The 15,585-nt window shown below is 36.3% G+C and overlaps 1 protein-coding gene across 1 annotated transcript in view; it reads left to right on the top strand.

Annotated features, from left to right (window-relative positions):
* Positions 1-14,019, top strand: part of LOC137090218 (protein wntless homolog) — a 30,069-nt gene extending 16,050 nt beyond the window's left edge. Inside the window, exons 4-12 of the mRNA XM_067454057.1 lie at positions 1,535-1,696; positions 2,022-2,158; positions 5,011-5,179; positions 5,294-5,391; positions 5,512-5,575; positions 5,866-6,009; positions 6,508-6,591; positions 6,701-6,854; positions 13,148-14,019. Coding sequence (XP_067310158.1) covers positions 1,535-1,696; positions 2,022-2,158; positions 5,011-5,179; positions 5,294-5,391; positions 5,512-5,575; positions 5,866-6,009; positions 6,508-6,591; positions 6,701-6,854; positions 13,148-13,257 — 1,122 coding nt within the window. The 3' untranslated portion in view covers positions 13,258-14,019. The remainder of the gene's footprint in view (positions 1-1,534; positions 1,697-2,021; positions 2,159-5,010; positions 5,180-5,293; positions 5,392-5,511; positions 5,576-5,865; positions 6,010-6,507; positions 6,592-6,700; positions 6,855-13,147) is intronic.
* Positions 14,020-15,585: the final 1,566 nt, after the last annotated feature.

Genomic DNA, 15,585 nt, shown 5'->3' with positions numbered 1-15,585 from the left:
TTTTCTCAGGAAAACTTTATGCAATTTTAGTGATAAAATATGCGTTTTAAGGGATACAATTATTGACTACAGGGGGACTTTAATTGTTAAATATTGTAAAAAAAAAAAAAAAAAAATATATATATATATATATATATATATATATATATATATATATATATATATATATATATATATATATATATATATATATATATATATATATATATATATTTATTTATTTATTTATTTTTTTTTAATTATTATTAGGGCTGTCCTCGACTAAGGATTTAGACAATCGAATCAGAATTGTCGAATCTCTCGATGGTCGACTGATAGTCGAATCATCTGTGTGTGTGAATGGGTTGGGAGGGGCACGACACTGTCAGCAGAAGGGTAAAACGATTTTTATTTTCCTTTACACACTGCACACAGCAACAGCGACCAAAACTGCCTGCCAACTGACGAACGAACAGACAATGGCTTTCTTATTTAGGTTTAAATAGCCTAAAAGGTAATGTGGTGGATAAACATTAATAAACCGTTTTCTCATAACATGTTAAAGCCGCGATCGAAATACAAAACATCACACAAATATATAAAAGAACATTTAATTGCCTAGAGAGGAAAAGAACACTTTGAGTGCGTTTACATGCACGTTCTGAAGCTGATTGTGCCTAAAGCAGGTGAAGACGTAGCTACGCGAAGCTCAGCCCCGCGCGCCTCATGATCTCACTCACACCGCCACCTGACGCGCACATTATATACACGGGAGCTCAATTTTGATTTGACTGCACGAAAATGCTCTGTGGTGCAGCAGGATTTTAAACAACTTCCTGAGTGGCCGCAGACAGGCGCTGAATGCTGCCGCCGTGTGTGTACACACATTGAACGTGTTCTAATTTTAAAGGCGCGGTGCGAAGCTCAGTGCCCTTAAAGGGGTCGCACACCGATGCTCAGCTCAGCGCCGCTACACGTCTTTAAAATATTGAGCACCCCCATATTGCAAAAATGGTATGATCCTCGTTTCATAACACCAGCGAAGATTCGACCGTGAGATCAGTGGTCGAATCAGGCTCCTCATATCGATGCATTGAATCTTCGACTATTCTCCAATCGAGAATCTGTGGAAAGAACTGTAAACTGCTGTTCACAAACGCTCTCCATCCAACCTCATTGAGCTCTGAGACTATCACAGTGCAGATGCATTTATACGGAGACTTGATTACACACAGGTGGGTTCTATTTATCATTATTCGTCATTTTGGTCAACATTGGATCATTCAGAGATCATCACTGAACTTCTGGAGAGTTTGCTGCACTAAAAGTAAACGCGCCGAATAATTTTGCATGCCCAATTGTTTAGTTTTTGATTTGTTAAAAAAGTGTGAAATATCCAATAAATTTTGTTCCACTTCATGATTGTGTCCCACTTGTTGTTGATTCTTCACAAAAAATTACAGTTTCATATCATTATGTTTGAAGCCTGAAATGTGGCAAAAGGTCGCAAAGTTAGTTCCCTTCAGCCTCTGTAAGCACTCTTTTTGATTTTCAGACTATTGAGAATGAAGGCCGTTACTATGATTGCGACCAGTTGCCCTTTATGGAGCTTGGCAGCGTGGCCCATAAGTATTATCTCCTCAACATCCGGCTACCTGTCAACGAACGCAAAAAAGTCAACATCGGCATTGGAGAAATCAGAGACATCCGTCTTGTGGTGAGTTTTCAGACTGTGACTGTGATGGATACACATGTTTAAAACTCACCATTCTGTAGGCGGTTTTGTTTAAGCATTGTTTGCATGGGAAGATTTTGGCCCAGTCTTGGCTTGTTTTAATTGGCAGACACTTCTGGACAGGGCAATGGTTATACAAATGTTAGTGGACTGAAGACATCTGGATTTCATCACCTCTTAATCTTCACTTTTGTTTGGCTTGCGCCTCTTATTTGACTCTCAGCAAACAACCATACCCATCAATTAAGTCTCCTTAATGTGTTTCTCATGATGTCACTAAAATCTCCCTGTCAATGTAACTTTACAGAGCATTCATCAAAATGGTGGTTTCACCAAGGTTTGGTTTGCCATGAAGACGTTCCTCACTCCCAGCATCCTCATTATCATGATCTGGTACTGGAAGAGAATCACCCAGATGACCAGGCCACCGGTCCTGCTGGAAAAGTAAAGCTATGTTTCTGTAACTTCCTTAGATTTAGATTACATTAAACTTCTAGGTCAAAAGTTGAGCATAGGTCTAGAATGTTTCTGGTTTTAGTTTACTGGTCAAGGGAGTGAAGAAATATAAGATAACTTTGATCGTCACACTGGTGTGATCATGGGAAACATTTAATTATTAAAAATGTTCTGGCTGGGGTGGTTACCAGGGTTATGCATTGTTTTTTAACAGTGTTACTATATGGTTTCTGTTTCTTTTATATTCTGAGGCTGTATACACACAACATTTTATCTTACCACTAAGAGTTTCCTAAATAGCAGTAAAAGTTTTCGGTTAGAGTTTCCTCTTAAAACCTATTCACAAAGCTGCTGAGACCAACTTTTACTAAGGAATAGAGAGAAGTCTTCGGTTGACCTCGTTGCTTTGGATGATATCGACACACTTACTAATTATGCCCACAGTTATTGGCTGATAGGGGAGGGTTCTCTGTCAGTGATTTAATCATAAATATTTTAGAACAAGGTATCATGTTGCCATATTCAAATAAAGTTGGTCACTAATTAACCAAGAAGCTAACAATTAGCTGAATATATACATGTTTGGAGAGATTGCATGATTCAAGCACCAAACGATTTTAATAAACAAAGGTCGGGAGGAGCGTGTTCAAATGGTCTATCTAATCAGCTTGAAAGAAGGGATGCAGTATAAACAGCCGACTCACCTAGTTACCTCAGTAGCTTCTGTATCCCTCCACCACCCCCACTCCTCACTCTCGGCTGGTTCCTATTCCCAGCTGGGGATACGGGGGAGTACTCTGGGTGTGGGCTAAATTCCTAAAATCTATAAATCTAAATATTTTTTTTGTATTAATAAGGGGAAAAGACAATATTGCCTATTGCCTTAATGGTGTACAGAAAATTAGGACTGACACGCCCATTATTTTTAAGAATTTCTTCTAAATCGGCAAGTTAAGAGCTACTTTTAGGATATTTTTAATATAACTGAAAGAAGAATTTCATATACACCTAAGATGGCTCGAGAATGTGGTAATTTTTTGGGTGAACTATCTCTATCTTTGGGTGAAGTTTTATCAATTCATGCATTCCAACAACTGTACGAATGCATTTATTTAGCACTTCATTTTTCAACACAAAATGCATTATGTGAACAGTGTTTGATATGACTATTTTAGTCGGGCGGCCAAGATCTGATATTAATGTAAATGGATATTTCCTGAAGAAATCTTTTTCATCATTTCACTTCATCTTTCTTCTTTACAAATGAAACGCCACATGCACCATCCATCCATTTCTCCCTCACTCTGGTTTGGCACTGGCAGTCCCAGAAGACTGAAAGCTCTCAGACAGTCATACTTGTCCGACTCGTAGGCAGGATAATAATTTTTTCATGTTTTAAAAGCTTTTCCGAGCCGACTAGCATACCTTTCCGCTTGAGCATCAAGATGTAGCTAGAATCCTTTTTTACATCTCAAAGAGAAAAGGCCAAGAATGTGTAACATGAGCTCCCTGCTGATTTTCTTATTATTGGAATGTTGCCAGAATGCTGCTTCATGCCAGTGGAGCCGACAGAGGCGCTGCATGTGTGCGAGTTACACGCGTCTTCAGGCAACAGCTTATTTTAGCTGACGTCATGGATGTGTGCTGTTTTGTATTCTTGCAATTCACAGTTAGTTTGTTTGTGCCCTTGATGATTAAGAGGAATTTAAATGCCTATATGTATATTTTTTTTAATCATTCTAATATGCTGATTTGCTGCTCAAGATACATTTATTATTATTATCAATGATATAAACAGTTGAACTCCTTAATACTTTTGTGGAAAACTATGTTTTTTCCCCAGTGTTCTTTGAATAGAAGTTCAAAAGAACAATATATTGTTCCAGTCTTTGATCATTCAAAAATGAAAAATCTATCATTTCAATTCTCACCCTCATGTCATTCAAACCTTTAAGACTTTCGTTCATCTTTTGATGAAATCTGAGTGATTTCTGTTACTCCATTGACAGTCTATGTAACTACCCCTTTGACACTTCAAAAAGTTTATATGTTTGTATATGAATAAAAACTATAAAGTAATCGTGTCTCTTCAGATAATGTAATTAAGATATCTTCTGTTAAGAGGATTAAGATATAGCTCCTGTTCTGAAGAGGAGCGAAGGTCTTACTTATTTGGAATGACATGAGGGTGGGTAAATTATGACAAAATTAAACATTTTGGGTGAACTAACCCTTTAAAGTTGTATCCTTAACCTTTTATAAATTTAATGCGTCCTTGCTGAATGTGTTAACTTTTTTTTCCAACCCCCCCAAACATTAGAATTTTAGTATACCTTGAAAACTGTATTTAAAAAAAATCTATGACCTTTTATACATATGTTTTGAACTAAAGTTGTAAAGAAAAATATATTTCTTTCTTTATTGTGGGATCGTCTATCATTTAATATTATGTTTTACTGCTGCCGATGTGAACAAAGCAGCTTTTTAGCTAACCAAACGCACCTTCATACCCTCACCAGAGTTGAACTCATGGGAAATTCCCAGCATTCCAACACATTATGGTCTCTTTCTGCCCTGATCAGGCAGGCCGGAATGTGATTCATGTGTTTGAAGTCACATTCCACACCCCATCTATGGCTCACCAAATGGTCTTCTAGCTTGTCCCAGCATGCCTGCTTTCAAACACTCGAGAACAAAGAGCAAGACCTTTTTTTTTTTTTTTTTTTTGTTCTTCTTGGTCCTACTCTCTTAATATCTTCTCAGATATACATTGGTAATAAAGTGATCTTTGCTAGTATATTGATAATGATCCTAACCCTGTACACTTTGCTTTCTTTCAGGGTTATCTTCGCTCTTGGAATCTCCATGACCTTCATCAACATCCCAGTGGAATGGTTCTCAGTGGGTTTCGACTGGACCTGGATGCTGCTGTTTGGTGACATCCGTCAGGGCATCTTCTATGCCATGCTGCTTTCCTTCTGGATCATCTTCTGTGGAGAACATCTCATGGTGAGAGCCAGTTTTGCCTTGAACTGAGGGAGTGTTTGAGCTACTGAGTTACTTGACCTGATTGCCATACATTTATTACCATAATACCAATTTTCTTTCTCTTTTTTCCTCTAGGACCAGACTGAGAGAAACCGTTTTTCTGTGTACTGGAAGCAGGTTGGACCTATTGTTTTTGGCTCATTCTGCCTCTTCATCTTTGATATGTGTGAGAGGTGAGCCAACGTTGAACTTACCGCATTCTTGGCATGAAGTAACTCTCCTCAGCTCCCATCTAACTCAAGTTCTTTAGTGCTTAGTGCTGCTGGGTAAACTATTTTTTTTTTCCTTTGTAGAGGAGTACAGCTGAAGAATCCTTTCTACAGTATCTGGGCCACAGATGTCGGGACAGAGCTGGCTGTATCCTTCTGAAAGTGTGGGCTTTTAGTACAGATGTTTCTTAATCAAAAATAAACTCTTCATGATGGTGGCTGATGGTCAAATCCCAGCTATGTTCAGTCTTGTATTATGGTCATGCATCTTCTACTGCCTTGCGTGCCACATGTTCTGTCCCAATATGTAATAAAGGTGTCTAGACTACATGATGGTCCACAGGAAGAAGCAATGCATACTACTACACTATATCACAGAAATACAGACATCAGCACAATAGTATTGTAATGTTATGACTTTAACTGGGGTTGGTGCAGATGGCCTTCATCCTTGTAGCAGGAATCTGTGCGTGCCTCTACTTCCTGTTCCTGTGCTTCATGGTGTTCCAAGTGTTCAGAAATGTCAGCGGGAAAAGGACGTCTTTACCTGCTATGACGAAGGCTCGCCGACTACACTATGAGGTAATATGTAATATTGTGAAATATATAAAAAAGTTATTTTATATATATATATATATATATATATATATATATATATATATATATATATATATATATATATATATATATATATAATATAAGTATCTTCCAGAAATCATTCTAATATCATGATTTGGTATTCAAGAAAATGGTTATGCTGCTTAATGTTTTTATGCATTTTTTGTTGAAGTTCAAAAGAACAGCATTTTTTTAAAATAGAAATCTTTTGTAACATTATAAATGCATCTACTGTCACTTGATAAATTTAATGTGTCCTTTCTGAATAAAATGTCAAAACGGAAAAACAAATTGAGTAGTAGTATGAATTTTAGCTTTATTTAATGTCAATTAAGAACAATAGTTTTATACATACATAGTTTATACATTTTATAATTATTATTTTTTTATTTGTTTATTTTTGTGCATTTTCACAGCTTGAGTTTATTTTAAATAATTTTTGTTGTTGTTGTTTCATCTCAGGGCCTCATCTTCCGCTTCAAATTCCTGATGTTGGTCACGCTGGCATGTGCTGCCATGACTGTAATCTTCTTCATTATCAGCCAGGTATAGATTAGTTATCCACTAAATCTGTTTCTACATATTTCATTGTTGATTATATATGGATGGATTCATTCAGATGATGGTCATGATTATGTATGTGCTATGTTAACAGGTGAACGAGGGTCACTGGCACTGGGGCGGGTACACGGTTCAGGTGAACAGCGCCTTCTTCACTGGGATTTACGGCATGTGGAACCTCTATGTGTTTGCCCTTATGTTCCTCTATGCACCATCTCACAAACGCTACGGGGACGAGCAGTCAAGCGGTACGACACCTGAATGACACCTGCATTTGCAGAAACTGATTTTACCAAGTGCAATATGTTCCTGGATCAACATCCTCTTTGATTCTGGAACAACATTTTAGCCATATTTGTGTGTCATTTTAGGGATAACATATAGGTAGGGTTAGATTTAGGGGTAGGTATAGGGTTAAGATTTTCAAACCGAAATGTTGACCCAGGAACGCGTCTAACTCTGCAAAATCAGGAGGTGCCCTGTATTGTCACAACTTAAATACTACATGTCTACTTTTTGTCTCTGACGGCAAAACTTCTGCACCGAAAAGCTGCATATTGACAAAAGGTTATTAGAAATGACAGCCTTTATTAACTGCAATCAAAGAGACTCCAGCTACAACATGCACCTCACCAGTCATTATGGAGTGGATGAATGGACACTTAATAATTAATTGTAAAGTTTGATCACAATCCTTCAGTTTCTTTTTTGCCAATTTTACTAAAAATAATCAATTACTTCTACCAAAAGTGCCTAATCTAGCACCAGCTAGTTATTTTGGTATAAAGTTTTAAATATTAAAAAAATATTTTTCTCACACAAACTTCACAAGGTCTTTCTGTCATCAATTACTAACACTTCATCATTTACTAACACGTAAGACTTTTGTTTATCTTCGAAGTTAATCGGTTTATCGACTTAAGTTATTTGAATGATCAGGTCAAAAACAACTTTTAAATGATTGAAGGCCAAATTTGTGGTTTTGCACAGAATGTTGCTCCTATACAACCCTGAATATGTTAACATTAGAATATTTGATTTTTAGACAAACTAATACAACACTGAGATGTAGTGTTGTCACGATACCAAAATTATGACTTCGATACGATACCAGACTAAAATATTGATATATCGATACTAAATCGATACCACAGTAAAAAAAGAAAAAAAAAGATAAGATGCTTAATATGACAACAGAACTTATTATTATTCATTTTTATTTTTTACTAAAAATTCATGTGGCCAGCATGTTCCTATGATTTGAACAATTATTGATCAATTGATCAATTACTATTAAAATTATCTCACAAATTTTTATCTCAATGTAGTTTTTACAATGGGGTAATATAATGGTGTTGCAATAGCTTACACACAGCACAAGAAAGCTTGATTTCGAATGGTAAATTGAATTTAAAAAGACGAGTAAACAGTAATAAAAACAAATAAACAGATTACAAACAATAGCACAAATAAATGCAATAGAATGGAAGATGCAAATTAAATAGACTGCTTTATTTTTTCAGGTAGGTCTAACATTCAGATAAGAAACTGAATAAAAAAATGCATAGTAATTACATTTTAAACAACATTGGATAATGTTCTTTGTAAAAAATTCAATAGCGTACAGATGAAACTATTAAAGTTACACAAGTTGATCAGTCAAGAGCAGTGTGATCGTTTGTCTTTTTGTAGTTTGAATAACAAATGACTGCGGTCCCTTTAAGACTAACGGACGCATGGATCCTAAAAACTGTTCCTGTTACTTGTTCTTCCTGAACTGTTTGCTTCCAGATGTGCACTGATAATTCTTTGAGTGTATTTGACCAATAATAAGCTGGAAAAAGAAGCAAATGTTTGCACTTGTATCATGTCAGAGGCGGCTTTATTACGGTAGGCTATGTGTGTGCGCTTCAGATGTGAGCAAGAAATCTACGGGGATTAGTAGAATTAATTTATGTGCAATCCCGCGCGAAATTCAGACCGATCACACACTAACACTAACACACTGTCATGAGGAAAAAGTCCAGCAGAACCCGCGTTCGCTGTGCTCAGAGGTTAACCGGGCTGAGTGAGAATATGCCGGTGTGTGTCAACTCGCTTTTGGTCGGAGAGGAGAGCGCAGCTGGTATCGATACTGTAAAAACTGAGAATCGTATCGTTTCAGATATTCCAGTATCGATATATATCGAAATATCGATATTTTTGACAACACTACTGAGATGCATTTAAAACCACTCAGTTTTGCCCCCTGTGTGTGGGTGTGTGTGCTGTATTTAAATGGACAGGTTGTCTAAATCAATTTTATTATTTAAAAAGAAGTCTGTTAGTAGAGTCAGATGGTGCTGTTTCATGTCTGCAGCACAAAGAAATCAGTACCTTCGCCACTGTGAAGGCATTCACTTAGCACCATGTTATATGCAGTCTCCTGGTATTTTGGTTTGTTTTAAGACAAGCTCATCTTGATGCCAGGAAAAGGTGGGGCCTATGTTTTGTTTTTTTTCTTCTTCGGGGAAATGGGCCTCTTTGGCGGCAGTGGGTGTCTCTAATCTAGGCCAGGCTTCCTACTTGGGCTGGTGTAATGAAAACCATCAATATCCTGATGTCATGCTTGAAACTTTCTTCATGGGTTTCTGTTCCCAAATGGCGTATGCTGTTATTAGATTAGTCATTCAGGAGATTTGATTTTTCAATACTTCAGTATTGTGCCTTTTTATATGGGTAAAAAAATGTTTTTTTAGGTGCTTGAGCCAGGCAACTTTAGCTCTCAGGCTCCGTTTCCCTAACATTTTGCAGACAACATAAAGACAAAAAATATTATATCGTTTATGACTCTTCAATGGTCATTTACTCAAATTATAATAGGAGAATTTAGGAAGTATATGTAAACTGAAAATATGAATATAAATGTTTATAATGACATGACTGATATATGTTAGTATGTTTGGCAGGTAGAACTTGCTGCTGAAAATTAAGCTTTGCCATCTCAGGAATTAATTGCATTTTAGAATGTATGCAAATAGAAATTTTGTTATAATTATTTTATTATAATATTGCAGTATTTACTCTAGTTTTGATCAAATAAATCTAACCTTGGTGGGTATAAGACATTTAAAAACATTAAAACTCTTACAGACTATAAACTGTTAAATGGTAGTGTATATTTATATATAAATTTGTATCCACCAAACCATTTTTCCAGAAGCTAGCATATTTCTCGAGTTGTTTTCAATGGGAGCGCTGCTTTTTTTAAATGCCAGCAGTGTGATAAGGTGCTGATCATGTATTGGTCGCCGAGAATTTAAGAATGTTCACCTTTGGGTACAACGCAGCTCTCATAACTGTCACTTTTTACCCAGCTTTCTAATCACAGTGGAGGAGTGGCGGGACATATACCACACTGATCAGCCGTCACATTCTGCATGTACAACGATAACAAACAACAAACAGCACATCTCTTCATCCAAAACTAGTGAGATGAGTGTTACATTGTGTTGAGACTTTTCAAAAACGAACTATTTGCATAATAGGATACTAGTAACTGTTTCCTGGATATTCCTTATTATAGCACATATAACTTCCCAACTGGAGGAGAAAAAACCTGTAGAAGATACCGGTAATCAGATTTTTTTTTTCTCCTCCAAATCTGATTCAAACAACATTTGGAGGTGGTTTTCAATGCGGTTCCAATCAGATTTTTACAGATGCGTCTCAGGGTACGCTTACATGACAGCACTGCACAAAAAAACAGAAACGTTTTTCTTTTGGATTTTCGCACACAGGTGACACCATTGTCAAAACGATCCACAACAATGACTAAAAATGCTGTATTATTCAAGAAACACTACACATCTTTAGGCTGACCCCTAATATGGATGTACATGTTGTCATCGTTTTCACAAATTCCTGTTTTTGTAGTTTACACTGAGACGATTACTGTACCGTTTTCAAAAACTTGCACCTTAAAAAACATTTTTCAGAATATACCAGCCTCCTCCGTCGCTGAGTTTTTCTTGTGCGACAAAGGAGTTCTCCACTTGACAGGGCGCTTATTTGGATGTAGCTCCATTTTTCGTTTTGAAAGCCTTGTCACATGCATGGGTACGCCTACATCCGTACCAAAGCAGGCCATGCAGATTTTTATCTCTAATGTTGTTTTCTCTTCTCTACGTCTTTAACATATTGGAGGCATTAGGTCTGTATAGACTGGTTTATAGTGTTGTAGTAATCAAGACCAGCCTTTTTTGAAGCTCTTGTCTTGTTCTCGACAGAATTTACACTTTTAGTCTAGGCCCCTGACTTAGAGGACCGCAATTTTTTCTTTTAAAACCACAGCTGTGAGGATATTTCTAAATTGCCAGTGCATTGTCTGATTTACTTGTCAACATCAGTACTGTGATTGGATGTAAAACTTCCTGCTTCAAAATGCAAGCAATAGCGTTTCAAAAAAAAAATGTGTTACTGTTGTGGGTCAGAAATGAATTGGTAATTAATTAAAGGTGCCTTAGAATGACTTGAAACAATAAAATAAAATAAAATTGTTCTCTGATATCTACATAGAGCAGGGGTGTCCAAAGTCGATCCTGGAGGGCCACTGTCCTGCAGAGTTTAGATCCTGCTTGCCACAACACACTTGCTAAAGTTTCTAGTATGCCTAATAAGACCTTAATTAGCTGGTACAGGTTTGTTTAATTGGGGTTGGAGCTAAACTCTGCAGGACAGCGGCCCTCCATGAGCAGGATTGGACACCCCTGACATAGAGGGTATGTGACTTATTTAAGGGCAAAAATTGTCCAGATACGGTTTTACAGGTCCATTTACAAACCTAGAAATTGTCCCTAGGATGTAATGCTCTGTTTTTGCCTTATTTGGAAGAGTCATGAATATTAATGTTGAGCTCTGCTCTGATTGCCTTATTTCAGCAGCTCACAGCAGTTCAGTTCAGCAAAGCGGCTTGTGAGTCCTGACCGTCCAGACAGAACACAGACCGACTAAATGACACTTTAAGCAGAACATCTCTAAGCAGATGAAATGCAGTATACTTCTTTATTGGTGTTTTCAGATCATCTGCATGCGTGCGCGAGAGAGAGAGAGAGCTTGCTTGCATATGGTTGCCAGATTGCAAATGTTTAGGTAAAACAACGGATATTTTACGTGTTCTTTTCACAGAAAAGCTCTAATTGGGGTATTTAAATTACTGAAATCTGGCAACCGCAAGAACGAACGCTCTTCTTTCCGCTGGACAAAACCAAAACCAGTGGTTTTTGTTTAAGTTTTTATTTTTTAAACTACATTTTAGACTCGTCTTTTTTGTCATCAATATTGCATGTTTATATAACGTTAGTCACAATGTAGGCTACGCAGTGAACTGTGATGTACTCTGAAATACAAGCATGCAAAAACATCATACTTAAGTTCTCAAAAATATAAATATATATATTTTTACAAAATGAATAGTAGCCTTTTCAAATGACTATAGTTTTAACTTATATGTACGAGAGGGGTGACGTTAGCAATTAAACGTCAACTAAACTAACGTAATATGACATGCGTATCTACGGTTGTATTTTGTAATACAAAAAAATATTAACCTTTATCATTAGACACACTATTTAGTTTTGTATGGTACTTGGAGTTTCCTGTTGTTACTGTACTAGCATCTTGCGTTATCTAGACAATGCTGTCCCTCTAAAAAACTTTCAATTTAATCAGAAATTATTTAAACAGTCAATAAGTGGATAAATCACTATACTTACTGCTTGCAGGAATATAGTTGCCCCTTTCTTCAGTTTTAGACGCTGAGCGAAGCTTGCTTGAAATGGGCCAAGCAAACGAACGATTTTGAATTAAATTGTTGCGGTATCCGATTATAATAAACATCAAACCATGACTGTTGACATTTTTTTTTTATCTGTGGGAAGGGTATGAAAAGTCCTCACATCCCCTGCACAGCCTGGAACATGACATTTGTGTCCATGAGAGCTGCCGTTTTCGCTATCCTCGCGTGACGCTTGTTCACCTGCAGATCCCGATGATTCAGCTGCGCAGTTCCGCCTGAAAATGAACATGTTTGGACAAATGCAAAGGCTTTATATATTAATAATCCCAGCGATTGCGTCACAGTTGGCGTTATGTTGAGAATCTCTTGTTTTTTCGTGGTGTTTTTCATGCACGAGATTTACATAACAAATAGGAGGCAATGGTGTTTGAGACTCACTGTATGTGATGTCCATGTACTGAACTCTTTTTATTTTACTATGGCAAGGTTAATTCAATTTTTCATTCTAAGGCACCTTTAATAATTGGCAAATTTCACTGATATTAATCCAAATAATATGATTGCAAAAAAGCACTTGTATAAGATCTTGTTTTTTGCTGCAACAATTTCGGGTTATCTCGTTTATGCTGGACTCATATAGAGAAAATAGTATCACCTTTAAATTACTGTCAGTTTGCTTCCATTGCTTTGCCATTCCTATCCTGTCTTAATGCTCTGTTAACATTATTGTTGATCAGTCTCTGAAACGTTTTCCTCTTTTTCTAGCTGGTCAAGGTGGAAACAGTGGAGAGGACATTCAGCTGACCACCACCATCACACATGTGGACGGGCCTACAGAGATCTACAAAATGACGGGCAAAGAAGCTCAAGAGTAACTTTTCACCTTTATCCAGAGTCCAACAAGAGCCAGCAGAGTCTCATAAGTTCAAACAATACACTTTTGGGTGTCCTGTGTGGTCCCCCTCATTTCACTCAAATATTAAGCCCCCTTTTCACAGTTTGACTTTCCGTTCCACTGAGGTTCAGTCTAAGAACAGCTGCTTGTGCCGAGCTGTAGAAAAATGGAGTTTCACACCATCTTGTGGTGCTGGGAGAAATGTATCAAGTGTATCTTGTGCTGTGGATAGGCAAAGATGCTGGTGTTTTTAAGGACCAATGTAAAGTACTTCTAAAAACCAGGAGGAAAGGGAAACACGGACCGCACATTGTTTCCTATTGATATATTTTGTAGCTGAGATTATCGTTTTCTCCTTTCATTTTGTGATTACAAAACAAGGAAGATAAACTGTTAGCATACTGTATAGTTACGTATGTTTTTGTCGGTTGATCCTTCCTCATTTAAGACATCCTTAATCGCTCCAGTAACAGAGTTCAAATCAAGGTCCCTCAGAACAAGATGTGGATGTCAAAGGTGACGTGTAGATTGATCCTTATGTTCAGAATGGCAAACACAATGTTCTATGTTACAATGTAGAGATATATTTTTTATAAAGTGCTTATTTTCATCTGTAAGAAAGCATTAGTGGCTGTATTGTATCACTGTGTTGTAAAAAAAAGTATGTTTTGAGTTTTTTTTTCCGATTGTATCACATGGAAATGTAGGGTTTTTTTCATGCTTTTTATGCTAATTTAAATAAAAAATAAAAAACATTTTAGATTTGTTTGGTTAATGCGACTTTGTTTAATAAACAGGACTGATGTGCTGCAGTGTAAAAATACATCTCAGAATTACACTTTTACTGATTGGGAGACTAAATAGAATTTCATATAAAAAGACAAATGTATAAAATGACTTTGATCCCTGTAATTTGCAAATCACTCAGTTTGCACCTCAATTTTGTTTTATATGCAGTCGTAATGGAGACAACCTTGAACTCCAAGTCAAAACATTGTTTCCTGTGTTTTAAGTTTTTTATATTCATAGGATTATATTTCATAAGTTAAAGTCCAAATTTGTACTGTATATAGAGCACAATTTTACACAACCGCAGTTGATTTGCTTTAGAAAGAAAGAACAAAAAAATAGTTGAAATAATCAAGACACAGACACAGACACACACAGACTACATACAGGGATAGGCCCTAAAGTTCCAGTACAGCTTACAGAGAAATATTGATCACCTTTTGATTTATAGCAAGAGCATGGGATAAATAAAATACATTGATTACAAGATCTTAAGACCTATACTAAAGGAACATTAGAAATCAATATATTCTTGGCAACTAACTGAAATAAGATTATTAAAATTACTAATAAAATAAATGTATAAAAAAAAAAAAGAATAATACACTAAGACAAACGTGCATAAAAATTCTGAAAATACAAAAGCTAATTCAATTTCTTAAATTTTGGGATTAAATAACAAACCCTGCCAACACTATTTCATTGCTTAGTATGCTGCGGTCCACTTCCCGCCGCTCATCTCTGCAACACAGCAGCCTTTCAGTTTATTTCAGCCTCAACAATCTCCTGCTGTGTTCTTTGACCAGGTGCAGTCTGCTCCACTGGTGTAATAATAGAGACAGTCTAGCATATACAGTAAACACTGGCAAGAAAAAAAATAAAATTCAGAACACTTTTTTGTTTTGTTCAGTGTTTGAATTATGCAGGAAGATCATATATTTTTGTCATTCATTAATACAAAAGTGAATATAAATATATAAATTGACATTAAGGATTTATTTTGAAAGCTGTTCTACATGTTCACAGGAATTCAGCTGTTGTAATGTAACCAACTTCACCTATTTTCTGACTAAATGCCACTAAAAGTAAATAAACACTGTCAGATACAAAATAATGGGTTAAATATTTAGAATGTCACATGCATTAAATGCAGTGGCTGACCATTTGTGGTATTTCTATCTAAAAGTGAGACCCTTATTAGTGCAACAAAGTTTTCATAATGACTGAGACAGAAAATAATAATGATAGGTTTACTGAATAGGTCAAATGTGGAAAGATCAGGACCTTCAGGATAAAGAGTGACTAGAACAAATTAAAACCTTATTAGAGATAGGCTATATTTAAGCACATTTACAATCTGAGGACAAGTGAAGTGATAATGTAATACCATTTTCAAAACTAATAGCTAAAACAGTGCAACACATAAATCTCATACTTTAGACTGAGTCAGTGTTGTAATGTAAAGAGAAACCATCATTAAAGCGACAAATTCATGACAGTAGCCTACTAAAGAAACATG

This window comes from Pseudorasbora parva, chromosome 9 (assembly GCF_024679245.1).
Source record: "Pseudorasbora parva isolate DD20220531a chromosome 9, ASM2467924v1, whole genome shotgun sequence".
Taxonomy (NCBI): domain Eukaryota; kingdom Metazoa; phylum Chordata; class Actinopteri; order Cypriniformes; family Gobionidae; genus Pseudorasbora; species Pseudorasbora parva.
The sequence above is the reverse complement of the archived record's forward strand: the minus strand, read 5'-3'. Positions and strand labels throughout refer to the sequence as shown.